The 26235-nt window shown below is 41.8% G+C and overlaps 1 protein-coding gene across 4 annotated transcripts in view; it reads left to right on the plus strand.

Moving 5' to 3' along the window:
• The window catches only part of LOC122830667 (sodium- and chloride-dependent transporter XTRP3A-like), a 40626-nt gene extending 17581 nt beyond the window's left edge, over positions 1 to 23045 (plus strand). For 2 of the 4 annotated variants that reach the window (XM_044116219.1, XM_044116220.1), the window contains 5 exons: positions 129 to 291; positions 4330 to 4531; positions 14264 to 14423; positions 16236 to 16401; positions 21237 to 23045. In XM_044116219.1, the coding sequence (XP_043972154.1) occupies positions 129 to 291; positions 4330 to 4531; positions 14264 to 14423; positions 16236 to 16401; positions 21237 to 21407 (862 nt within the window). In that variant the 3' untranslated portion in view covers positions 21408 to 23045. Of the gene's footprint in view, positions 1 to 128; positions 292 to 4329; positions 4532 to 4609; positions 6119 to 6195; positions 6326 to 14263; positions 14424 to 16062; positions 16188 to 16235; positions 16402 to 21236 lie in introns of those variants that run through there. The other 2 variants (XR_006370572.1, XM_044116221.1) reach the window with 2 other exon arrangements.
• The last annotated feature ends 3190 nt before the right edge of the window (positions 23046 to 26235 follow it).

Raw genomic sequence — 26235 nt, forward strand, 5'->3', positions numbered from 1 at the left:
TAAAACATAGTTCATGCTATGTACTGCTGCAGTAATAATCCTTGTTGACTGGCTAGTGTGTAATACTGTTGCTTTATGTTAGCATCAGGTCCATGGTTTTATTAACATCCGCCTTCCTTCTCTCTCAGGACACGCACACTGCTGCTCAACTCTTTCAATCTCGCTGAAGACAGCATCATCATCAGCAACGTGTTTGAAATGATTGAGAAGCTGAACACAACGTTCCCAGAGCAGTTTGCTGAACTTAGCAACAAACTAGAAGACTGCAACCTGGAGAATGAGCTAAGCACTGTATGTACCTTGTCATTAATTGGCTGATTTTGGGCTGTAAACATCAGGTTATAATCATCAGAAATTAAAACCTGATAAATAAAAAAACCTCACTTTTTTATATTATTACAGTCAATATGTAGAGATTGTATCAGTGCCAAGATAAATACATTTTCACATAATAAAGGCTGAAGCACCAGCTTATTTGAAAACCTTTCCTACTAACCATCTTTTTTTTCCAAACTAAACCAAACTTTAAAACTATCCATAGATATGCCATTGAATTTTATTGATATTCAAATTCTGAAGTTCAAAACCCAGTATTTCCCATTTTAATGCATCAATTGACATTTCATAGCACTTTTATAAAAAGAAATAGATGGCTATTTTGAGTCTTTGCTGAAAACAAAGGATTGTTTTGTTTGGATTATATTTAATGATGGGTTATAGAACTGATACTGTAGGTCAGTGTTTGATTGTATATTGCACAGCAGGAATCAGGTTTCCAATTAATGTCAGTGTAACCCCTAAAGCTTTCCGATTGGCTTTGGACCCAGCATGAGAAAAGTTATTTTATCTGTCAAGTTGTACAAAACATCACAAAAAGGCAATCTTTTATGTGATTGCTTGTTTTATGTGGATGTTTTTATGATGCTCGTTCAGCACTTTGGTGTTTATATTCACAGTAAATTTAAGGATGGTTTTTTTGTGATGTCCTTTCAGTTAAAAACTGTTTTGCTGAGACTGAGCTTTGTGCAGTTGGCAATCATTTTATGCCCCTTTACTTTTCTTAACAAACTACTTGAATGTGAACAGCATTGATATGAAGAAATCATTTAGTTCAGATTCATACAGAAGTTGACCAGAAGAGGGCTAGAATGTTGATTTTACTAGAATGTTGTAACAAGTTGTTTTGCCTTTGACTATTATTAATATTGAGCAAGAACTCTGCTCAGGGCTGCACAGTGGCGCAGTTGGTAGAGCTGTTGCCTTGTAGCAAGAAGGTCCTGGGTTCGATTCCCGGCCCGGGGTCTTTCTGCATGGAGTTTGCATGTTCTCCCTGTGCATGGTGGGTTCTCTCCGGGTTCTCCGGCTTCCTCCCACAGTCCAAAAACATGACTGTCAGGGAGAATTTAGAGAGACCAATTAACCTAAGTGTGAGTGTGTGTGAATGGTTGTTTGTCTTGTATGTCTCTGTGTTGCCCTGCGACAGACTGACGACCTGTCCAGGGTGACCCCCGCCTCTCGCCCGGAACGTAGCTGGAGAGGAACCAGCAACCCTCCTGACCCCATTAGGGAAAAGGGTGTTAGAAAATAAATGGATGGATGGAAGGAACTCTGTTCAGTGTAATGTATATGGTAAATGGCCTGTACATGTATATTTGTGACGACGGTTGTAGAAGTTTGCCCGCAGTTGGCAGGTTGCTGGTTCAATCCCTGCTCCTCCCGCCTGTGACATTGTATCCTTGGGCAAGACACTTCAGCCACCTTACCTGCTGATGGAGGTCAGAGAGCCTCTGTCAGACTGACCCAGGGCATTTGTGGCTACCATCCAGTAGGTTGCCACCATCGGTGCTTGTGTGACGCTGGCGCTGTATGTTCGCCCCTTCCCTATGCTGGGTAGACACTATATTGCTGTTGTCTTTTCCTGTGTTTTCTCCTGTGCTGCTTTCAAGTTATGCTATGGATTTTATGGCACTGCTTTCTGGATATTTTACTCGGAGCCACGGGTCTGCTGCATCCATATTATATTGTTGGGCTCTAATCTTCTTTAAAATCCTTCTTAGAGTTTTCCAGACAACAGTGGACCACACAAATTACTCAGAATTTTTATTTTTTTGTACAATCTCCTCTTCAGTTCAACCTTATCAGTGGAGACACATAGTTGATGTTACCATTATAAAATAGATTACAATTAAGAATTAGCAAAGATCAATGTTATTTTCACAGGAGGCAGAGCGTTGTTGTTAGCAGCTCCTACTTAGTTACTTTCCAAATCAAGTAGTCAGTAATCTAACTAAGTTACTTTTTCAAGGAGTAATCAGTAGTCCGATTAAAGTTACTTTTTCAAAGTAACTATGCCAACACTGGTTACCACCACGCCACTAGAGGCAGTATCAGGCCCGAAAAGATGCGACTAAGAAGCAGATATAGAAATACATCGAAATCTACAGAATTTGTCAAAAACTGTGAACTGCGCTGAAGTAAATAAGAGAAGTTCAAATACATGCTGAGAGCGAAAATCCTTCCTAAAGGTGAAACTATATCACAGATTTTAAAAGAAAATAAAAACAGGAGACCGCAGATAATATAGGAAATAGCGCCCCCTTCACTTCCGGAGTGCAACGGTCCTTCCCCGCACCTTTCTGTTTGCTGCAGCGCGGTCTACTTGTCCACTCCCGTGAATTGTGAAGTTCTGCTGAAGAAATACATCCAGTTTTGACACATTCTGACAACGTGTCTCTCCGTTGGTGAGAAAATGTTCCGTAAACACCGTTACGCATGAGGGCGCACAGAGCCTGACTGATGCAGCACAGACGCACACATTACACGTAATTACGCATGCTGCTGGTGGATTCATGTCAAAACAAACCCCATGATTCCTTATGACAGGACACGTGTTGGGATGTGTTGTGGTGGCGCAGGGGTTAAGCACAACCCACAGAAGGAGGCCTTAGTCCTCGACGCGGCCGTCGCAGGTCCGATTCCCGGCCTGTCGACCTTTTTCGCATGTCTTCCCCCTTCTCTCCTTACCCACTTTTCAAATAAAGGCCACTAGAGCCAATAAAAACTTAAAAAAAAAAAAAAAAAAAAAAGACAGGACACGTGTTGGGATGTGCTGTGGTGGCGCAGGGGTTAAGCACAACCCACAGAAGGAGGCCTTAGTCCTCGACGCGGCCGTCGCAGGTCCGATTCCCGGCCTGTCGACCTTTGCCGCATGTCTTCCCCCTTCTCTCCTTACCCACTTTTCAAATAAAGGCCACTAGAGCCAATAAAAACTTAAAAAAAAAAAAAAAAAAGACAGGACACGTGTTGGCCACATCGGTGGCTTTAGATATATTGCCCGAATTGACCAGTCAGAAATATTTCAGAATGAATACAGGCATGTAAAAACGAGCTCAAGTCGCTCCCTGGATATTATTGGCTCGGAAAAAGCCATTTCATGACATTATTGGTCGAATGCGTGTCAATCAAAGGGGGAGGAGGAGAGGGGAGGGGGACCTCTAGGCTGCCCAATAAAAGCATCATAATGGAGACTGGCAGAGTTTAAACCCTTAAATCTCACTCCTGGAAAAAAAAAAGAAAGGAAGGAAAAATGGCACTTGGGGGTTCCGGTGCGGATTAAGAGGTTTTTAACAGTTAGAGTTGCAGGGCGATCTGGGATTTTTTAGATCGACTGACAAATGATATTTTGTAACAGTGCAGCTGCCGTACCATACTGTGATGCACTGTGTCAGCAGGATCTGCATGGATGAGCCGTAGAAGGTCATCAGCAGCTTGGTGTTTAGTTTGTGCTTCCTTCCTCAGGAAGTGTAGGTGCTGCTGAGCCTTCTTGATGACTGCTGTGATGTTATTAGTTAGCACAGATGAGGAGAACAAGAAACCTGAAGGTGTGGACCCTCTCCACACTCTGCGTTAATGTAGAGAGGAGCTGGGTCGGTGCTGAGTTTCCTGAAGTCCATGATGACCTTTTTGGTTTTCCTAGAGTTCAGAGTGATCTTGTTCTCTGAACACCAGGCTGCCTGCTTCAGGACCTCCTCTTTGTAGGCTGCCTCCTCACCCTGTGAAATGAGTCTGACCACTGTGCTGTCCTCAGCAAACTGGACAGGGCGGCTGTTGTTATGGGCTGGGCTGTGTGTGAGTATAGAAGCAATACAGGAGGGGTCTCGGCACACAGCCCTCTGGAGAGAAGATGCGCAGTGATTTTTCACTGTACTATGGCACAAGACATTTGCTTGGGTTCATCTTGGTTACTTTTAATGCTGGACAACATGGCTGCTTTTATTAAGCCTATGTTTATACACACTAAAACTAGACTCTGTCTTCTGTTTACCTCAGGCTGTGGAGGGGACTGGGCTGGCCTTCATAGTGTACAGTGAGGCCATAAAGAACATGCCATTGTCTCAGCTGTGGTCAGTGCTGTACTTCTTCATGCTTCTGATGCTGGGAATGGGCAGCATGCTGGGAAACATCACCGCCATCACCACCCCACTACGGGACTTCAAATTTCTGTCCAGCATAAGCAACGAGGCTTTAAATGGTAAGAGATAATATTAGGGTGTCTTTGTACACATTGTTGTTTTGGTAAGCTATTGAAATAACATTGCTATTTACACAGGATGAAGTTACCAACAAAATCAGTCCAACTCCCCTGCTGACTCTTTGGTGATCTCACATGTTCACAGATAAATAATGTTCAGGAAAGTGGTGAAATCAGTTTGATTGTAATTCAACATGAATAAGGTTTAGATCTTACAGTATGCTTGGGCTGTAACAGTGCGTATTACATACGCACTGTTACATAATACAATATGGGTAGAATTAACTTTAAAATCCTCATTTGCCTCCTCTGTCTTTTTTCCACTTACTTTTATTTGTCCCAAGAGCTAAGCAACATTTAGAAGAGATCAGACTTTCTGAGTTGTGGACAAAGTTGCCTTTAAGTAGGTGTCTTCTCTTCTTCTTTGTCTCTTTAAAAATGCATCTTTTCTGAAGGCCTTTGGCACAGTGTGAGTTGGCATGCTTGTTTTAAAGGTCCACTATTATGCTTCCTTGAACAAGTTAAAGGGTAGGTCTATGGGCTATACAAGACATGTTCATTATATTTATTACACAAATATTCATTCACCTCATCAGTGGATGCTTTGATCTCATTAAGAAATGCGCTGTTTTAGGACTACCTCATTACTAATAACTAATAAGCTGCTGGCCAAGCCCTCCTAACTCAGTATTTACATGAGCTCCTCAGACATGTGAAAATGGCTACAAGCAGATGTGCAGTGGTTCAACCTTATATCTTTGACCCAGTAGAGGTGGAGCCTCCTGAATACAGACACAGAAGGATTAAACTCTGCAGGTCTGACGCAAAGTGATATAGTTATTAATTCAAATTATGAGGATTCTGCTTCATTTCAGGACAGCGTATCATGAGGTGTTGAGCAACTGACGTCAGCACAACAACTCAGCAATAAGACTATTTTCCAGTTAATGCAACCTTTTTTGAAATATATATTTGCTAGGTTAGAGAAGCACTAAAAAAAAAATCAGATATTGTCAGTAATGTCCAGGTGCCTGAAATGTTTTCACAAATACTGCATCTTCTCAAGGTAGACTTTCACTTTCAGTTGGACTCTGACAGTAAATGCATAAGTGTTGTGGGTATTGTAACATCAAACAGGACCAACAGATGGTATCATTCAGCATTAGCTTGTGCTAAATGACAGGGACTATGTCTCTCGGCTGGCCTGGGAACGCCTTGGGATTCCTCTGGAGGAGCTGGAAGAAGTGACTGGGGAGAGGGAAGTCTGGGCCTCCCTTCAGAAGATGATACCCCCTCGACCCGACCCCGCATAAGTGGAAGAAGATGGATGGATGAATAGATGACAGTCATGTTGTTAGGTTGGGGTTCTTTTTTCTGTTTTGTTTTCTTTTCCTCTTCTGTCCTGGGTTTTTTCTGGGAAGCTGCGTTTCCTTTAACAGCCATCAGATGTCACCAGTGAGCGGAGCCCCTGGAGAAGTGTGGCGGCCAACCTGTAGACGCACCTGTGTCTAATTTTCGAGAGCTGAGGAGGTGCTTCATAAGGACAGCCTAGCTGACACTCCAGTGCCTGAGTGTTTGCCTTCACTGGTAGACGTTTTTCTTAGGAAGAAACCTTCTATGATCGCTCCCTGTGTTCTAATCGCTCCTTGTGTTCTCCCCGTCAGATTTCCTTGTGATCGCCCTGTGACTCCTGGATGTGGACAAGCGCTCCCCCTTGGATTTCCTTGTGTTCCTCACGACGCCATTGGTATTACCAATCGGTTGCCTTCCTCCGTGCACTTACCTCCCTGTTCCCTCCCCGTGGATCCCCTGTGCCTCGCCACAGGCTGAGCCTGCCGGCGTTTCATGTTCCGGGAGCTAACTGTCGAAACCCCGCTCGGAAGTCAGCTCACTCTGCTCTCCAGCTGCAAGGCTTACCTGCTCGCTCTCCTACGGTAACCCACTTCTCCAGCCGCCACCACCGACAATACTAACCTCCGCATTCAAGTAAGCATCCTCCGAAAGATTCTCAGAATTATTCCATTTGACCCATCCCGTGTCTCACTCCGCTTTTTCTCATATACAGTCTGACGACCAGTTTCCTCCAGTCCCAGGTTCCAGGACTATTTCCCCTGACCCTTTTCCTTTCCCCAAAATAAATATTATTGTTGTTTCATATCGCTTCTCTTGGTGTGTTCTTGCATGTGGGTAACCCGGCTATCACCCAACATGACAGAACACTCAGGCCAACAACCTACCCCAGCAGACGCTATAAGAAGGGCTTTATCGGAACAACACGCTCTCATACAGTCACATGATTCAGCTTTAAGAGAGTTGGGTAACAGACAGGCCGAAACAAACCGTCAGTTAACCGAGTTGTCTAACTTTTTGCAAGGATCCGTTCAGCAGGCGCAGCCTCCAGCCCCAGCCTCACCTGCAGTTCCAGACCCGCCAATCCGTCCCACGTTTTCGGAGATTCGGCTGCCAGTCCCCGAGAGGTTCACAGGTGATGTGCACAAATGTGGGGGATTTATCTTACAATGTTCCATCATTTTCAATTCCTGTCCTCAGAGTTTTCCACACGACAACGCCAAAATAGCATATGTGCTGTCTCTACTGTCCGGTCGAGCTCTGGCTTGGGCCGAAGCTAAGTTTTCCTCCCCCACTGATTTTGGTTGTTCTTATCCCGATTTCATTAAAGAATTAAAACAGGTCTTTAGTCAAGAGACAGACCAGACTTCGGCTTCCCGAGAACTTTGGAACCTAAGACAGGGGCAAAGAACGGTGTCTGATTTTGCCATTGACTTTAGGATAAAGGCAGCAGCCTCAAATTGGGATGCCACGGCACTTAAAAGTGCTTACTTTCATGCATTGAGTGAACAGATTAAAGATGAGTTAGCTACTCTGGATGAACCTGCAACTCTAGAGGAGTTTATAAGTCTGACCATAAGACTGGATAATAGAATTCGGTCTCGAGCCAAGGAGAGAAATCGCCGAAATCCCTCAGCCAGAGCCCCCCTACAAGCTACCCGTCCTAGTCTTCAGGAAGCACCCAACCCCTCGGAGACCGCAGAACCTGAACCCATGCAGCTGGGTAACACCCGCCTGACACCTGAGGAGAGGCAGAAAAGACTAGTCTCTCGATTATGCTTGTATTGTGGGGGTCCCAACCATTTCATTGCTAACTGTCCCGTACGTTTAAACTTGCAGGCCCGGCGGTAACGACGAGGAGGCTGCCGGTGCAACCCACTAATAGAAGATCTCGTCTCCTTATTTCCGCTACACTGTTTCATCGCCATCAATCTCTTCCTCTGGCAGTTTTCATTGACTCAGGTTGTGAACAAAATCTAATTGACTCTACCCTTGTTGAACAACTAGGAATCGCTACAGAACCACTTCCGGTCCCACTTCGTGTTTCAGCCCTCAATGGTGAGGTCCTGCCCAGGATAACCCAGAAGACTACACCCGTCCGTCTTGTGATTTCTGGTAACCATTCTGAGCAGATTTCTTTTTTTGTTTTCCCCGCAGTCAGTTCCTCTATTATCCTGGGGTTCGAGTGGCTACTCGCACATAACCCACAGATAAATTGGAGAAAGGCTACTATTGAGTCATGGTCCAGTGATTGCCGTGCAACTTGTCTCCACTCTGCCGTTCCCCCGACTTCTATAACAGCAGAGCAGCATGAGACCGATTCCCCTGACCTTTCATTGGTTCCCCTTGAATATAAGGATCTGGCTGCAGTTTTCAGTAAGAGCAAAGCACTCACTCTACCCCCCCACCGCCCCTACGATTGTGCCATAGATCTGTTACCTGGAGCTCCACTACCCACCAGCCGACTTTATAATATCTCCCGTCCAGAGCGTCAGACCATGGAGAAATACATTAATGACTCGTTAGCAGCAGGCATTATACGCACTTCTTCGTCACCCCTTGGGGCAGGGTTCTTCTTCGTGGGGAAGAAGGATGGGTCCTTGAGGCCCTGCATTGACTACAGGGGGTTGAACCAGATCACCATTAAAAATAAATATCCTTTACCTCTGCTTTCCTCAGCCTTTGAACCCGTCCAAGAAGCCACAATTTTCTCAAAACTCGATCTCCGTAATGCCTACCACCTCCTTCGCATTCGCGAGGGAGATGAGTGGAAGACGGCATTCAAGACACCCATGGGACACTATGAATATTTAGTTATGCCGTTTGGGTTATCTAATGCGCCTGCCTTTTTTCAAGCCCTCGTAAACGATGTCCTCAGAGATTTCATTAATGTGTTTGTCTTCGTTTATCTAGACGACATACTGATTTATTCCAAGTCCCTGGAGGAACACAAGATGCATGTCCGGAAGGTTCTCCAACGCCTTATGGAGAACAAACTGTACGTTAAGGCAGAAAAGTGTGAGTTCCACCGATCATCAGTTACCTTCCTGGGCTACGTCCTTGAGAGCGGGCAGGTAAGACCCTCAGAGGACAAGATCAGAGCTGTGTTGGACTGGCCTAGACCCGTAAACAGCTGCAGCGGTTCTTGGGTTTTGCCAACTTTTACCGCCGTTTCATACGAAATTATAGCCAGACCGCTTTACCTTTAACTGCACTCACATCCACCAAGTCTAGTTTTACCTGGACCCCACAAGCAGAGGAAGCCTTCAACCGACTCAAGAACCTGTTTGCTAACGCCCCAGTACTAGTCCAGCCTGATATCACAAAACAGTTCATCCTCGAGGTCGATGCTTCTGACTCTGGAGTGGGGGCCGTGCTGTCTCAAGTCTCAGAGAAAGATAATAAGACTCACCCCTGTGCATTTTTCTCCCGCAGACTTTCGCCAGCAGAACGCAATTATGACGTGGGGGACAGAGAGTTACTGGCCATCAAGCTCGCCCTAGAGGAATGGCGACACTGGCTAGAGGGAGCTGAGCATCCCATAGTAGTTTGGACTGACCATAAGAACCTGTCTCACATTCAGTCAGCCAAACGTTCCAACCCTCGACAGTCTCGCTGGTCATTATTCTTTTCTCGATTCAACCTGTCTATTTCTTACCGTCCAGGTTCAAAAAATGTCAAGCCGGACGCCCTCTCTAGACTGCATGCACCAGATGACTCTGAGAAGGAACTTGCTCCCCTGCTTCCCTCCAGCTGCACGGTGGGAGTAGTTACCTGGGAGGTGGAAGACCTCATCCGTCAAGCCCAGTTAACCGAGCCAGTCCCTGAGTCATGTCCACAGGGAAAGACATACGTCCCTGCTTCCGCTCGATCCCGCTTTCTGCAGTGGATACATTCCTCCAAGTTTTCCGGACATCCAGGTATCAGTCGAACCATTGGGTTGGTCAACCGAAGGTTCTGGTGGCCATCAGTTCATAGAGATGTCAAAGAGTTTGTATTAGCATGTCCAGTCTGTTCCAGGAACAAGTCCTCCCATCAGCCACCCACAGGATTACTCCAGCCATTACCCATCCCCAAGAGACCTTGGTCTCACATCTCTGTTGACTTTGTCACAGGATTACCTCCATCTAAGGGTATGACCACCATTTTCACTATTGTTGACCGTTTCTCCAAATCCTGTCATTTTATTCCCCTTCGCAAACTCCCCTCTGCCGCTCAGACTGCCATGCTTCTCATAAAACATGTTTTTAAGTTACATGGCATCCCCCAGGAGATCCTTTCCGATCGGGGTCCTCAGTTTATCTCCCAAGTTTGGCGACAATTTTGTTCCGCCCTAGGGGCGAAGGTGTCATTAACCTCTGGTTACCATCCCCAGACTAACGGCCAGACGGAGAGGTTAAATCAGGAGCTGGAGGCCATGCTGCGTTGCCTGACTACATCTAACCCTGGAGACTGGGCTCAATATCTACCTTGGGTAGAATATGCACACAACAGTCACATTTCAGCAGCCACAGGGTTTTCCCCGTTCGAGGCATCACTTGGCTACCAGCCCCCTCTTATGCTATACGACGAGAAGGACATATCTGTCACGTCAGTACAGCATCACATTCGTCGGTGTAAAAGGATCTGGTCTGAAACCATCACAGCACTTAATAACACTGACGCGCAGAACAAGAGACAGGCTGACCGGAGAAGAACCTCTGCGCCCACTTACTTGGTCGGTCAGAAGGTCTGGTTGTCTACCCGGGACATACCCCTCAAGTCCATGTCCAAGAAATTGTCTCCCAGGTTCATTGGCCCGTTTGAGATAGTGTCAATCATCAATCCGGCAGCTGTACGCCTTCGCCTTCCTCCCTCCCTACGTGTTCATCCTACTTTCCATGTCTCCCAGATTAAACCGGTCCTGTCCAGTGATCTTTGCCCTCCGGCCGAACCCCCTCCTCCCACCCGTCTTATTGATGGTCACCCGGCATACACTGTCCGCCGGATTGTGGCTTCCCGTCGGCGTGGTCGGGGTCACCAGTACCTCGTTGACTGGGAGGGCTACGGTCCAGAGGAACGCTCTTGGGTTCCTAGCTCTTTTATCCTGGACCCCTCCCTTATTAGGGATTTCACCGCCTCTCAGCCCTCCTCCTCTTCTCGTCCGCCAGGTGGCGTCCGTTGAGGGGGGGGTACTGTTAGGTTGGGGTTCTTTTTTCTGTTTTCTTTTCTTTTCCTCTTCTGTCCTGGGTTTTTTCTGGGAAGCTGCGTTTCCTTTAACAGCCATCAGATGTCACCAGTGAGCGGAGCCCCTGGAGAAGTGTGGCGGCCAACCTGTAGACGCACCTGTGTCTAATTTTCGAGAGCTGAGGAGGTGCTTCATAAGGACAGCCTAGCTGACACTCCAGTGCCTGAGTGTTTGCCTTCACTGGTAGACGTTTTTCTTAGGAAGAAACCTTCTATGATCGCTCCCTGTGTTCTAATCGCTCCTTGTGTTCTCCCCGTCAGATTTCCTTGTGATCGCCCTGTGACTCCTGGATGTGGACAAGCGCTCCCCCTTGGATTTCCTTGTGTTCCTCACGACGCCATTGGTATTACCAATCGGTTGCCTTCCTCCGTGCACTTACCTCCCTGTTCCCTCCCCATGGATCCCCTGTGCCTCGCCACAGGCTGAGCCTGCCGGCGTTTCATGTTCCGGGAGCTAACTGTCGAAACCCCGCTCGGAAGTCAGCTCACTCTGCTCTCCAGCTGCAAGGCTTACCTGCTCGCTCTCCTATGGTAACCCACTTCTCCAGCCGCCACCACCGACAATACTAACCTCCGCATTCAAGTAAGCATCCTCCGAAAGATTCTCAGAATTATTCCATTTGACCCATCCCGTGTCTCACTCCGCTTTTTCTCATATACAGTCTGACGACCAGTTTCCTCCAGTCCCAGGTTCCAGGACTATTTCCCCTGACCCTTTTCCTTTCCCCAAAATAAATATTATTGTTGTTTCATATCGCTTCTCTTGGTGTGTTCTTGCATGTGGGTAACCCGGCTATCACCCAACATGACACATGTTTGTATTGAGCAACAATACATAACACACAAGACATCTTATGTACTCACATTGATATCATTTGCAGATTGTGAAGAACATTAGAAACAGGATCTTCCTTCAGTCCAAGTATTTTGGTAAATCCTGCTGTGTAATGTTGGTAGTTATCAAAAGACTCCTTCCTAAGCTAATTTGCACAAATATAAAATTCTTTTCCAATATCAATCATTGCAAGCAAAAATAAAATTAAGGCATACAGAAAATGCATGGACACATGTTCTGTATTGCAGATCACAACAAATCATTTTTCTTTTAAAGCTGCCATCGTGCAGCTTACCAAGCAGAATAAACTTATGGTAGGTTAACACCAAAAGCCTTTTGAGCATCAGGCGCGTCTGGTTTACATTCAAAGTCTCCAGGTGCTGGTCATAAAATTCGAATGTCATGAAAAAGGTTGACTTATGTCAGTAATTCCATTCTAAACGTGAAACCTGGGTATCATATTCACTCATTACACACAGACTGATATATTTCAAATGTTTATTTCTATTTAATGTTGATGATTAGAACTGACAACTAATGAAAACTCTGAATTCAGCATCTCAGAGACTTAGAATATTACTTAAGACTAATAAAAAATGACTCTTAGAAATGGCCACCTGAAAAATATAAGCAGTACTCAGTACTTGGTTGGGCTCCTTCTGCCTGGATTACTACAGCAATACAGTGTGACATGGAGTCCATCAGTCTGTAGCAATGCTCAGGTGTTGTGAGAGCCCAGGTTGTTCTAATAGTGACTTTCTGTTCTTCTGAGCTGTTGGGTCTGACGTATCACATCTTCCTCTTCACAATAGCCCAGAGATTTTCTATGGGGTTAAGATCAGGCACCAAAGATGTCCTTGATTAAAGACAAGGACCTCCTTGTCCTTAAACCTTGTCCTGGTCCATGGTCCTTAAACCAGCTTTGGCACTGTGTGCAGGTGCCAAGTCCTGCTGGAGAATTAAATCTGCATCTCCAAGGGATGTGCTGTGGTGGTGCAGAGGTTAAGCACAGCCCACATAAGGAGGCCTTAGTCCTTGATGCGGCCGTCGCAGGTTCGATTCCCGGCCTGGTGACCTTTGCCACATGTCTTCCCCCTTCTCTCATTACCCACTTTCCTGTCAATTAACTATCAAATAAAGGCCAAATAAAAAAAAATAAATAAATCTGCATCTCCATAAAGTTGAGCATCTGGAAGCATGAAGTGCTCTAAAACTCCCTGGTGGATGGCTGTGTTGATGTTGGACCACAGTGGACCAACACCAGCAGATGAGGTGGCACCCAAACCATCACTGAGTGTGGAAACTTTGACTGGACCAAATCCATCCAGCAAAAATGTTGAGACATGTTAAAAACATTTTTGAATTAGACGAAATATGTTGGAGACGGTGAAAGATTCCTCCTACGTGTCAGAGACACGTAGGAGGAATCTGTTGTCAACGCCTGCCTAGAGCCTTTGACGTGTCTGACTTACGTCTAGAGCAAAATGTCAAGCGTCTGGCTTCAGAGTGCACACACATCATTTTTGACGAGCGTAACGCGTTCAGTGTGGAAGCACCATTAGCGTCTCTTGGAATAAAGTGGGTGGAGCTCCATTTTGGTTGCCACGAAGAGGGGCTGAGCTTGACTTGGGGTTACTAGATCACAAATTGTGGCACAACAATTTACAGATTTTTGAAACAGGCTGACATCAAAAACAGCTGGAGGTCTTTTTTCTTTCTTTCCTTTTGGACTGTTTGTAGAAGCAGGAGATGCTCAAATGGAAGTACAGAAACTTGCAAAAAGTGAATTTCGCATAATAGTGGACCTTTAATGGAAGGATTTTTATTTTCTTTGTCCTATTTTTGTAAAGCATTTTTATTAAACATTTTATTCCTGAAAATAATGTTTAATATAAGTAAATGAGTCATATACTTGAACTCTTCTGTACAAGTTCTCCTCTGAAAATCACAGCGTAAATCTTTTGTTCATTCACAGATAGAAAATATTCATTACCATCAGGCTCAGCTCCAGTTTGTCATGTAAAAAATAACATTGTTTTGTTCAAAGTTTCAAAAAGGTGTCCTCCATTCAGAGATGCTTTTACTCAAATGAGACCACATGTAACTCTGCATATCAGTTAAGGTCAGGAGGAGTATCTGTTAATGATCAGCTGACTGATAGATGTGCAACATGGGCAATCTGAGAAAGCCTGAATCCTGATTGTGTTGTTTTTGTTGAATGATTTATGGAAGATTTTAAGGACCAAATGAGAGCAGTAAACGCTGACATCAGCCATTATAAACAATGGACATCACTAACAGAAGGTTGTGCTTTGCTTCAGGTTTTGTGTGTGTCCTCTGCCTTCTGCTCGGCCTTGGCTTCACAACCAGATCAGGAAACTACTGGTTTACCATGTTCAATGACTATGGAGCCACTTTCTCCCTGTTACTCATTGTCCTTATTGAGGTCATAACTGTCAGCTACATTTATGGAATCAAAAGGTGTGTATAGTTTTTTTTAATGCTAAAGTTTGCTTTCTCTGTATTCTGTTCTGTTGGTCCATTGGTCAACAACCAAATACAATCAATTTCCATTAATCTGACAGCATTTGAATGTCACCCTGTTGCCTTTAAGCATTGAACCTGAATAAGCTGAGTTTAAAGTGTCCTGACACCAGTATTTGTTCTTTTAATAACAAAATGTCTATTTTAGAGATTTTAGAATATAATTGTAAAATGTTAATCTCTCACTTCTGCCTCAAAATCTTTTTTGGCTAGCATTGCACTTCTTCTTGTAAACTATATGCCAGTTCCTTTTGGCAATCCATTGGTCAATCTAGGCCTGTCGCGATAAACGATAAATCAATTAATCGTATGAAATTAAAACTATTGACGTCATTTTAATTATCTCCATTATCGTCTCTTCCAGCCTTTTTCTCTTTCTGTTGATGACACTGAATAAAAAAAGGCTCAACTCCACTGACCCTCCCTTCTTCAATTCCTTAGTTTAATGTCCAGTTCACACTACACCATCTTAGAGCTGTCGGCCGATTGTCGACCCATTTTCAAAACCTGAGAGACCAAACATTAGCCAACAGAAATCCTAGGTATAACGGTGTGGTGTCCAACAATGGGAACAAAATAATGGCTACAAGTCCAGTGAAGTCATTTTAAAACCAGGCATTAATCAATGTTTTACTACAATCTACCTGCAGTCCATGTGGCTCTAGTGTCAGTGTAACGTCCTGACTGAATGAAAATCATTAGAACCTATTTATGTCACGTTAATGAAGAACAGCTGAAAAGTTACCGGGTTCATCAACTGGTAGCAATTTCACTCCAACTCCTCCCATCGTCATTTCTATATTCTTTACACCAACTGTTTATAAATATTAATGTTGTTTCCACATATCATCTCCAATGTTGCCTTTGTCAGCTGTTTGGGATTCCCCTCTGTAATTTCCCCTCAGAAAGCATGGAGGAGCTTTCTGATTGGCTGCCTGTTACATTCAACAGGCTGCGTTAAGCTCCCAGTGGGGAAAACCCCTGATTTAGATCGGAGCGCCACAACGATCTACTGTAACACACCACACACTGCAGGATGATCGGTTATAAAATCACAAGACAATCTTAGAACGATCAACGTTCTCAGATTGTCTTGAAAAAATGGAGTGAACTAACGTGTAGTGTGAACTATTGCATCCCATCCTCTCTATTTAAATCTAATGATAACTGAAGGGCAAAATGGTTTACAGACTTCATAATCTGAACTCTTTTGGTTGAATCCAGTATTTATTTACACTTTGGTGTTTTTATTTAAGTATATTTTTGTTAATGGAGACTGAGAATCCATTTTATTGTTTGGTTGTTTTGTTTATTTTATCAGATCCAGTATTAAGTGTTCTTTTGAAAATAAAGTGTATCTATCTTTGGTAGAAAATCACATGAATTATTATGTCATTTCCATTAAATCAGAGTAAAAAGGTCTTCAAACAATATTATCGTTTATCGCAAAAGTTTTTGAGACAATTAATCGCTCAGCAAAATTTGCTATCGTGACAGGCCTAGGTCAATTCATTAAGCATGTCTGAATGAGGAGCATCATATTAATTCAATTCAAAAATACTTTATTGTTTCTCAGGGGAAATTAAATGAGATAATTAATTGACAGCAACAGACTGAATATTGTTCCTCTGCCTGGTGGAACAGCTGCTGGTGTAGAAGGCAAGTCCTCAGTCAGTGCTGGTGAAACAATGAACATGACAGCAGCAGGTCTAAATTTGAAATGACCTCAATATTTTGTCCATATTTAAGGTTTGAAAAAGATATAGAAGACATGCTGGGCCATCGTCCTAACTGGTTCTGGAAAATCATGTGGGGAGGAATTAGCCCCCTACTTCTTATCAGCCTCTTCTTGTTCTATGTCATTAACTACATCCAAGGAGGAACACCCACCTACCAAGCATGGAACAAAGATCTGGTGAGTTTGTATTTTTATGCATCACGTCTCAGGTGGGGATTTTCTTTTTGCTGCTTCAGTTTTTAATTCAGTGCTTCATGAGTTTCAGCAGGCAACACTTAAATATCTGTCTCCAATAATGCATGTGTCATAAAGTGTGGTGAGTGGTGGTGAGGAAGACGCTGAACAACTCAGGTTAAAATGAATGAACTGATGATTTAATGATGAAAATGAAGCACAATCCAAAATAGTCTAAAACAACCAGGGAGCACGTCTGAGCGGAAGCCAGGGCTCAACGCCGGTAGCAACTGGAGAATTGACTGGATAACAAACAGTTAGACAGAGTGATGCTACAAACGAGACGCTGAGACACAGGGGACATTAAATACACAGGAGGTAATCAGGGAACGAGACACACCTGGAACAATCAAGTGGAAGACAGGACAGAAACTCAAAATAAACACAGGACAAACTCAAATCAACACGGAGAAAAACCAGTTCCTAACAGCATGATCTATGTGTTGTTTTCTACCTTATCTTGGCAAGGCAATTTTATTACTATGTCACATTTTAGTAACAAGGCAATTCAAAATGCTTCACATAATTCAAAAATAGGATAAAATATCAAACAAGCAAAGCATTTTTAAATTTTAGCAACTAAGGGAAAACAGACAGACAGCAGATTCTGATGTTCCAGTTGTTATTAATCAAAGGCAACTCTAAACAGTTGGGCTTTTAGCTTTAATTTAAAGGACCTCAGTGTTTCAGCTGTTTTGCTGTTTTCTGGAAGTTTGTTCCAGTTAAATGGAGCTTATGAGCTGAATGCTGCTTCTCTCTATGTTTGGTTCTGGTTCTGGGGATGCAGATCAGAACCAGAAGACCTGAGAGGTCTGGAAGGTTGATACAACAGCAAATCATCAATGTGTATTACTGCTAAACCATTCAATGATCTATAAACTAGAGTATTTTTAAAGTCTATTCTCTCAGTGGAAGGACTTTAGATCTGGGTGATGTGCTCCATCTTCCTGGGTTTAGTAGAACACAAACAGCAGCGTTCTGGATCAGCTGCAGCTGGAGGATTGATTTTTCTTTTTAGGCAGACCTGTGAGGACACAGCCTGGTAAAACCTAACTCCTTCTTCCACACTTTGCTTCATTCAGAGGGTCTGGACTCTCTTCTGTTGGAAATCAGTCACTTCTTGGAGGACTGAGTTAAGGCTTAAACTTTTTCCAGTTGCTACGGTTTGCCCATTGCCTATGTAATGTGGCTGTTCCACATTATGAAGCTTACAGGAATTTGTCTGCACTGTAAACAACCGTCCTCCACTGCAGAGAAAGAATTAACAAGGCGGCGGATAGTGTTAATTTAATATATATTGAGGCGCGATCAGTTTCAACTGACAGACTGAACGGCTTCCTTTACTTCCTCTGCTGACGGTGCTAAAACGACAGGAAGACTACAATTCTAAAACCACGTAGAATATTGACGTCATAACTTCTCCTTCTGGTTGCTGATTGGCTGGTCAAAAATTGACTGGAGACAATCCGAGCGAAGGCGAAAAGGCCCAGACTGGAAGCAAGAATTGTTTTTTGAGCAAAATTGCACAGGATTTGATCAACTCTGATCAATGTGACTAAAGATAAACCCATGGCGGAGTTTCTTTAGATCTTGCATAAGTCCTTTAATCCAAGAAATGTTCTAAGGGTAATAGAAGGGAAAATGGAGAAAAAAACCCAAAGCAATCCAGGCTTATTTCCTCGAGATCTCAAGAAACATTTTGAAAAATCATGCGCTCCTTTTTTGGGTGAAAAGGCTATTTACAGTTTCTGCAAAATGTCAAAATACCAAAAAAGGTCAAAATAGGCAAGTTTGTGTTAGTATGAGAAGTCCTTGTTAAAACCACACAAATTTCATACCTGTAAACATTTTCATTTTACACATTTTCTTTGATTTTCAGAGATTTGAAAATCAATCTATTTCTGCTCGTATTTCTGCATCACTGCAATAAAAGACAACCACGAATCACTTGAATTATTTTTCTCTGTCTGAATCCTGATTGGCCAATTTCTTATACATTGTTTTTAGATGCTCACAATGCTTCAGTCAGTCTAATTTTCTTTCCTCTGCTCTATTTGGCCATGCTCAGTTTGTTCCACTGCCTCAGCCCTGGTTAGTGCTTTTGTGTTTCCAGTGCAGTTATGGCCTGTTTTACATCCAAAACTCTTCGACTGTAGACTTCTCATATGGTGTACAACATACTCTACCACAGGGGTCACCAACCTTTTTGAGACTGGGAGCTACTTCACGGGTCCAGAGCAACACGAAGGGCTACTTGTTTGATACAGACATCAATTTGTTTGGCTCAGCCTTTATAACAATATTATATATACGTATAAATATGATCACATGCTGCCTGATCATATTAATGTTAGGGACTACTGACAACAGTTATCAGTAATGATTTACCATGGCAGATGTGGTTAATTGCTATTATGTGATTAGAAGTTTTAAGTTGGGTTAGGAGGTGGTGTCAGGTTCCATGTTTTTCTGTGTATTTATTTCAAGTTTCCTGTGCGTCTGAGTCTCTGTGTTGTCCCGTCTCTGGGATTAGTTCCCAGGTGTGTCTCGTTCCCTGATTACCCTCTGTGTATTTAGTGTCACCTGTGTGTCTGTGTCTTTGTCGGGTCCGCGTCTGATGTCACTACAGTCCCTGTCCATTCATATCACTTGTGCTACCTGCGTCGAGCCCTGGATTCAGCTCAGCAGTGCTGCCTTGTTTGTTGGACAAATGTGGATGAATTCTTTATTAAATACACTTATTCTTCAAATCCTGGTTCTCTCAAGCGTCTGCCTCACCACCTCACATCAAATTCTTGACAGGTGGGGCACGCCACAGCTTAAATCTTATTGGTCAGTTTGTTTTTGTTTATTTCACGGGTTAGCGTTTTTCTGTAAACTAAAAATGATGAGTGCAGTTTGAATCTCCTGTTGTTCTAAGATCCCGCCTGAGCTTTTTACAGTGCGCGGTTCTGGCAGGTCGCCGGTTTATTAGCTTTTTTTTTTGTGGTTTCTCGAACTGAATAATTGGTGGTCACCCGCTGGCTGACACCAGCAGATGTCAAAAAAAAAGGTCCAACAAATTGGAGGGCCTCACAAAACTGTCACTGCACCTGACCTGCAGGAGCACAACCACCTCCCCAATGCGCAAAAATCAGCACAAACCTAAACCACAAGAGACTTTTTTTTTTCAGACAATGCTAAACAATAAAGACATGGAAGTGAAGCCTACCGGTGTGGTTCACGGAAAGAGGAGAGTGTTGATCGCAGGTTCAGGTGGTGTCAGACGTCCAGAGGACGAGAAGGTGAAGCAACAATGTTTGCTTAATTTCTACTCTACTTTGGATAGATTAAATTCGACTAGATTAAATTGTTTAACCCACAGTTTTAGCGTGACGTTCGGGAAGAGCGGCAGATGTCCGCTAAAGAAAAATCTCAAGGTTCAAGGGAAATCAATGACTGGATATAATCTGCTGGGTTTCCTTAGAAATAAACATTTTTAACTACTTTGAATAATTAACTGAGCTTACTATATTGTTTGATAGCTAGGATTATATCTTGCTACTCTGAATGTAAAAAAATGAGAAAATATAAAGCTAAAAGTGGAAAACAGCAAAAATGTGGTCCAGATGCAAATTAAACACTGAAATTGCCCTTTATTGAAGTTTCACAAATCAAAATCTTGGTTTAAAATATTGTGCTATTAGAAATTTTAAAGAGGTTGTCATCAGAGCAGAATAATCTACTCCAGGTTTCAAGAATCTAGGTGTTGTAGTTTTTTAACTAGAATAGATGAAAGATACTGAAAATGGTGAAAAAAATAGGTGGAATTGTCCTTTAGCAATTTCCCAAATTGAAAGCTGGAATTGGAAACCAACTTCAGCTTGGGACAACTGTAGGCTGTAGGAAACGTAAATGGTGTTTCTCATTTAGACTCCACCACCACTACCAGCTTTGTAAACAGCCTTTTCATCCAAAAAAGGAACGGACAATTTTTCAAAAAGCTTTTCGGGAGCTCAAGAAAATAAGTCTGGATTGCTTTTTTTCCCCCTCCATGTCCCCTGATGGGCTCCGTGATATCTTGCAGCTCTAAACCAGAAATTTTGGAGACAATTCAAACCTCTCCTTTTTAGCCTGCTTTGATAAAACATTACCTATTAACACTAAGAAGTCTCTGTACTCTATGACTCAAACCAGTCAAATGCTGGACCAGAGAGTCCTACCCAGCTCTCCAGCTGCTGTAGTCATGATCAACAGTGTTAAATGCTGAGCTTGTAGTTCTTCCATATTTTGTATTTAGGAGGATGTTGTTGAACATTTGATGAGGCCAGTCTCCGTTCTGTAGGGAGCCCGGAAACTGGACTGAAAGACATGAAAGTGGTTAATTATTGATAAGAAGCTGTTTATCTGCTGGAACAGCTTTTTCAATAGAATCGCTGAGCTTGTGAGGTGAAATGTAGGGTTCTGGGTTTTGTAGAAATTTTAAAGACATTGCCATTGAAATGATTGGACTTGTTGCATGGAAGGTAGGTCTAGACTCGTCCTCTTAAAGGACTGCACCCATGTTGCTGGAACTAAAGCTGTAATATAAGGATGACATCCATGGCTCTCATCACATTTCCCTTTAAAGCTGTAAAATGCTAAATTCTGATATAAACCTTTGCATGTTGCTTCATCTCTTTAGATTTGAGAATCACTTTATGAAACCCACAATTATTTCAAATTTTGCTTAAATGTTAGTCGTCTGTGTCTGAGTTGGGAGTAAAGTTAGGCATTAACTTCTTGTGTTGTGTCTGTAGGGGAAAACTGAGCAGACGGAGTATCCTCTCTTTGGTCAGGCTTTCATCGGACTGCTCTTGGTCTCTTCAGTGAGCTGTGTTCCCCTCACAGCGTTGTATATCTTCTGTCAGAGGAGGAAACATGCACAGCGACATAAGCAACAGCGTACTGTAAATACAGTAGCTGCTTAGTGATTGGACGGTGACAGGAACAAACGTCTGACTGTAACCTTCCTCAGCTGGAAAGCAAGACTTTGGCTTCCATCATGGATTGCAGAATGCAACAGTGGCAAAAGAATAACCAAGCATTTGTGTTTGTTGATGTTTGTTTGTTTAAAAAAATAGAAATAAAAATGTAACTAATATTTTTATGTGAGCCAGAGCTTTTTAAGGTTTTCATCATGGAAAAGGTCTTGATGTTTTCTGACTAATGTGGTTTTTATAGAGAAATCCAGTTGCACATAAAATTGGTATTCATTTTTTTATTAATGTATTTTTCACTGAATCAATTGTTGCTTTGAGCCAATCAACAACCTATACGCTACACTGAAGTTGATTCATTTGTTTTCTTCTACAGTCAGAATCCACTGATTAGCTTCAACTAGTTTCCTCCTCTTTAACTGTGGCATCTTATGTACTGTAGGTTTCACTGTGTGTGTGAATAAAGCGTAGTTTATGTGATTACCAGATGATTTAAACAGATATAGTTGTATTCAGTATTTTATACGACATTGGTTCCCTGTTTGTGTGATAATGACATATATAACTGTTGCCCACACCGCTGTTTATGAAATGAGAAATAAAAGACAATAGCTCACTAGCTATTTATTCTCATTTCATAAACTTTTTGAGTTGGTTTTTTGTTTGGTTTGCTTAGAGCTGCACTGTCTTCTCGGCATGATGGTTTCTAGTTCAAATCAGAGCTGAGGCCTTTCTCTACAGAGTTTATTTTAAATATGTGGGTCTTCTGGAAACCTGGAGATTAAAGGGTCTTTCTGTAAATCTTCCCTGTGTTTTTGGGTTTGAGATGGTTGTCATTTATCTGTGTTGTCACGGTGATTGGCTGTTGACCTGCCCAACATGTACCCAACCTTTTGCTTGACAGCTGACCTTTGTGCCAACTCCCCATGACCCTAACAGGATTTAGCTGGTACAAAAAATGAATCCGATTTAACACACGTCAGCAGTTAATATTCATTTACAGCAGAATGTTAATTTCTGCTGTAAAATAAATCAATTCTCAGTCCAATCTTACCATTGACACAGAATAACCGACATATGGTAGCGATTGTTATCAAACAGAAAGCATTTTCTCACATTTTGTTCAATATTTTCTCGGCAATTGGGTAGTTTAAATGAATTGAGTTACAATTTTGTTGTAACATCACACCACTGTGTCTGAGTATTTTTTAAATCTCAATGTGAAAATGACATGTTGGACAGAGAATAATTTGCTGATTAAATAGTCTAATAATCTGAAAATAACTTGTATAAAAGTTGTGAAAAACAGATTTATACATTTATTTCCAAAATTGTCATGTTATTATGAATTACACTTTAATATTAGTTTTGTATGTGCTATTTTCATTTGGACAAATACATTAAAATGTCATGTATAAAGATGGATCAATTGTTTAGATACAAATAATTAGAAAGGCACGCATTTTTGTGTTTTTATGTTTGCTAAATAAGAAGCAGTACATACTCACCATAGACAGTCAGCTAATTTCTTTTGTAAAATGTTATAAACTCTTTACCATATTATTGTTTAGCTATTTCAAGGAAGTTGTTTTATTTTTTGTTTTTTCCAAATAAATGTGAAGTTTCTGAGTTTCATGTGTGTTAATTACCTAATTCTCATTTGGTCAAGATGACAGATATTGTGTTGACCATCAGATCACAACATCCGTTCTGGATTTCTATTTTTCCCAGCCAGTGGAGATGCCGGCAGGCTGCTGCTGTCTGCTGTGGTAACAGGGCTGGTCTCACAGCTGCTGTTTGGTACCGTGCAAAGAAGGATGCTTCTCAAAATGAACAACACAAAGGACACATCTGGACATCTTCTTCACCAAACTGTAATTCATGAACAGAGTTATTCTTCAGATGTGATCTCACTCAATACAGGCTTCCTGCATAGAGCTACAGTCTCTAGAATAACTAACTGAGAGTCACAACAGTATTTATTTTTCCTCTAGAATCAAGAAGTTATGTTTGAATTTTATTAATATTGTGCTTGAATATGTTTTCATTACACAGACACTCAATAATTCAGAACACGTGTTCAGATGAGTCTTATTTTTTAGATCAAAAGCACCTTTTGAAAATACCATTTAAGAAGGTATGAAACATACTTTTCACTAAGCCCACATTTCTGTATTAAGTATGTTTTTAATGCTCTGATGTAATATGTCACATTAAATGTCACATTTTCACTTCCTACAAATGAAATATCATAATTAACAGAAAAACAGGTTTTTAAACATCCATCTCTGCGTATTTGATCTATGTAATGCGTTTCCCTTAGTTATAAAAATGAAAGGCTTTTCATTAATATTCTAATTTATTGAATGAGTCAGTAGCTGTAAGACTTGATTAGAAACTATTAGCAAGACTGGAATGATGGGCTTCCAAAACATGTTTATGGTTTGTGCATTGCATAACAGCAGATCATCTTTCAAAGCCTCATAAAATGATATTGCCAAATAAAAGACCCAGTAGAACATAAAGCAATAGAAACAGTCAAGATAAAAGAGGAAACAGTCTTGCACATCAAACACCATAAAATCAAGGCTGTTCAAAGTACTGCTATCATCAGTACCAGTAATAAATAGCATAATGGCTAACATATCTAATCAATGCTGATAAAGAAGCTCTGAAATAGGCTTTCACTGTAAACGAGGCTCATAACAAGGAAACAACAGTAGTAATATTTTATGTTAATACAAAATCTGCAATTACTTTCCAGGTCACTTAGTTTTATTTAGATTAGTTTTGAAACACAACATAAATTACATACGGCATTACAGCAAGAGTATTTTAAAGTCTATTCTTTGAGCTACAGGGAGCCAGTGGAGAGACTTTAAAACTGGTGTTATGTGCTCTATCTTCCTGGTTTTAGTGAGAACACGAGCAGCAGCATTCTGGATCAGCTGCAGCTGTTTGATTGATTTGTTGGACAGACCTGTGAAGACGCCGTTACAATAATCAATACGACTGAAGATAAAGGCATGGATGAGTTTCTCTAGATCTGGCTGAGACATTAGTCCTTTAATCCTGGAAATGTTCTTCAGGTGATAGAAGGCCGTCTTCCTTTAGTTATTATCTCCTGCTTCAACTGAAAATCCACTTTAGAAAACTGTTTAAGTGTAGAAATGTAGTCTTCCATGTTGATGTCGGAAGAGAGGAGAAAACAATAAATATATCGCTGTACTTTACTTATTTACTGTACGGCTAGCTTGCTGTCACTCTGCAGTTGTGGAATCACAATACCAATGTCTGGTATCATGAGCGCCCCCTGACAAGAGGCAAGAGAACTGCATGAATTTGTTCTCTGTCGTTTCTGATCGCTCCTCAGCACACAAATCACGTTACACACAAAATTGGTGACAACAAACACTGTACATTATATAGATAAGTTAAATTATGGAAAATTATTTTAAAAATAAAAATATATAATAAAAATATTTATTATATATTTTAATATAAAAATATATTAAAAGATTTTTAACCATTTTATTGGCGACGCACAGACAGGAGGAACATGCTCTCATAGAGTGACAGCAAGCACAGTCACCCAGAGGTAACTGCTTGCTGTCATAGTTCACTGAGCCTCACTGTCTCAAGGTTCAGAGGACAGAAAACGGTTATAAGAAAAACGGTTACTAAATAAAGAGCTGGTGAGTAAATAGTTTGGAGCTACATGAACTAGAAACAAAAGAACTATGTTATCTTAGTATTGACGGCAACATTTACATTTTTATTCTTAGGTCAACTAAGATTAGAAAGGGAGCTGTGAATGATTTTGGAAAATGAATACAAAAAAGGTGTGTATATAAAAAAATAAACCCTGGGAGTGGTGAAGCGTTGTCAGATAAGCAAACAGACTATCTAATCTTTGTTCTGAACTACAAAAATAGAACGACAGGTTTTATTTGTGTCCACTGCTGTCATCGCTTAGGTAACATCAGATAGAAGAGTTCATGGATTTGAAAATGTTCTCCTCGAAAACATGATTCCTTTTATGTGAAGGAAAATTCAAGAATATATTAAAAAGTCACCAAAATATACTACACCTCCAGAGGAAACTGTGCTAAACAGAGGAGAGATTCCAGACAGATTAACTTGTGATTCACCTGAACCTGGTGTTATTTGAACTATAACAGGCTGAAACACTGATGGGATTTTAAATTAGGATTCCCACCAATTAAACCTAACCCTAACCCTACAGTCAAAATTTGTACCATCACCCAGCATTTTTAGAGTAATGACGATTATTTCACATCTTCTCAGTTGCATTTGACTGACATGTGCTGCAAATGGATCAATAAATGTAAACAGTTCTGATATTGTGCAAACTAATTCTTTGCTCATTTAATGGAAGCCAAATTATTTCGTTTGCACCTTAAAACATCTCTGGGCTGCAGACACAAAACTGTGCAACTTTGGAATTTGACAATATTCTTACAGTTAATGTTTGCCTGGCAAAGTCGGCAAACAATATTACCTCCAAAACTTTGGCAGCAAGTGAATATTTCTTTAGACAATAAAACAAAATTGGTCCAAAAAGTGAATTACACGAAAACGCTAACCAAATTCATACCAGCATTCATTAACTTCCGAGAGCTAAACTACATCCACAGACAGAAATGTGATCTTCTTTCCTGTCATTGATTCTCATCAGAGAGATATATAGACACCCTTATGCCAAATTTTAATCGGGAGTGATTAATGACCCTAATCATTTTAATTTCCGGTGTATTACCGCCCCTCCCCCACTTCCGGTGTATTACCGCCCCTCCCC

This window comes from Gambusia affinis, linkage group LG05 (genome assembly GCF_019740435.1).
Source record: "Gambusia affinis linkage group LG05, SWU_Gaff_1.0, whole genome shotgun sequence".
In the NCBI taxonomy this organism is placed as follows: Eukaryota; Metazoa; Chordata; class Actinopteri; order Cyprinodontiformes; family Poeciliidae; genus Gambusia; species Gambusia affinis.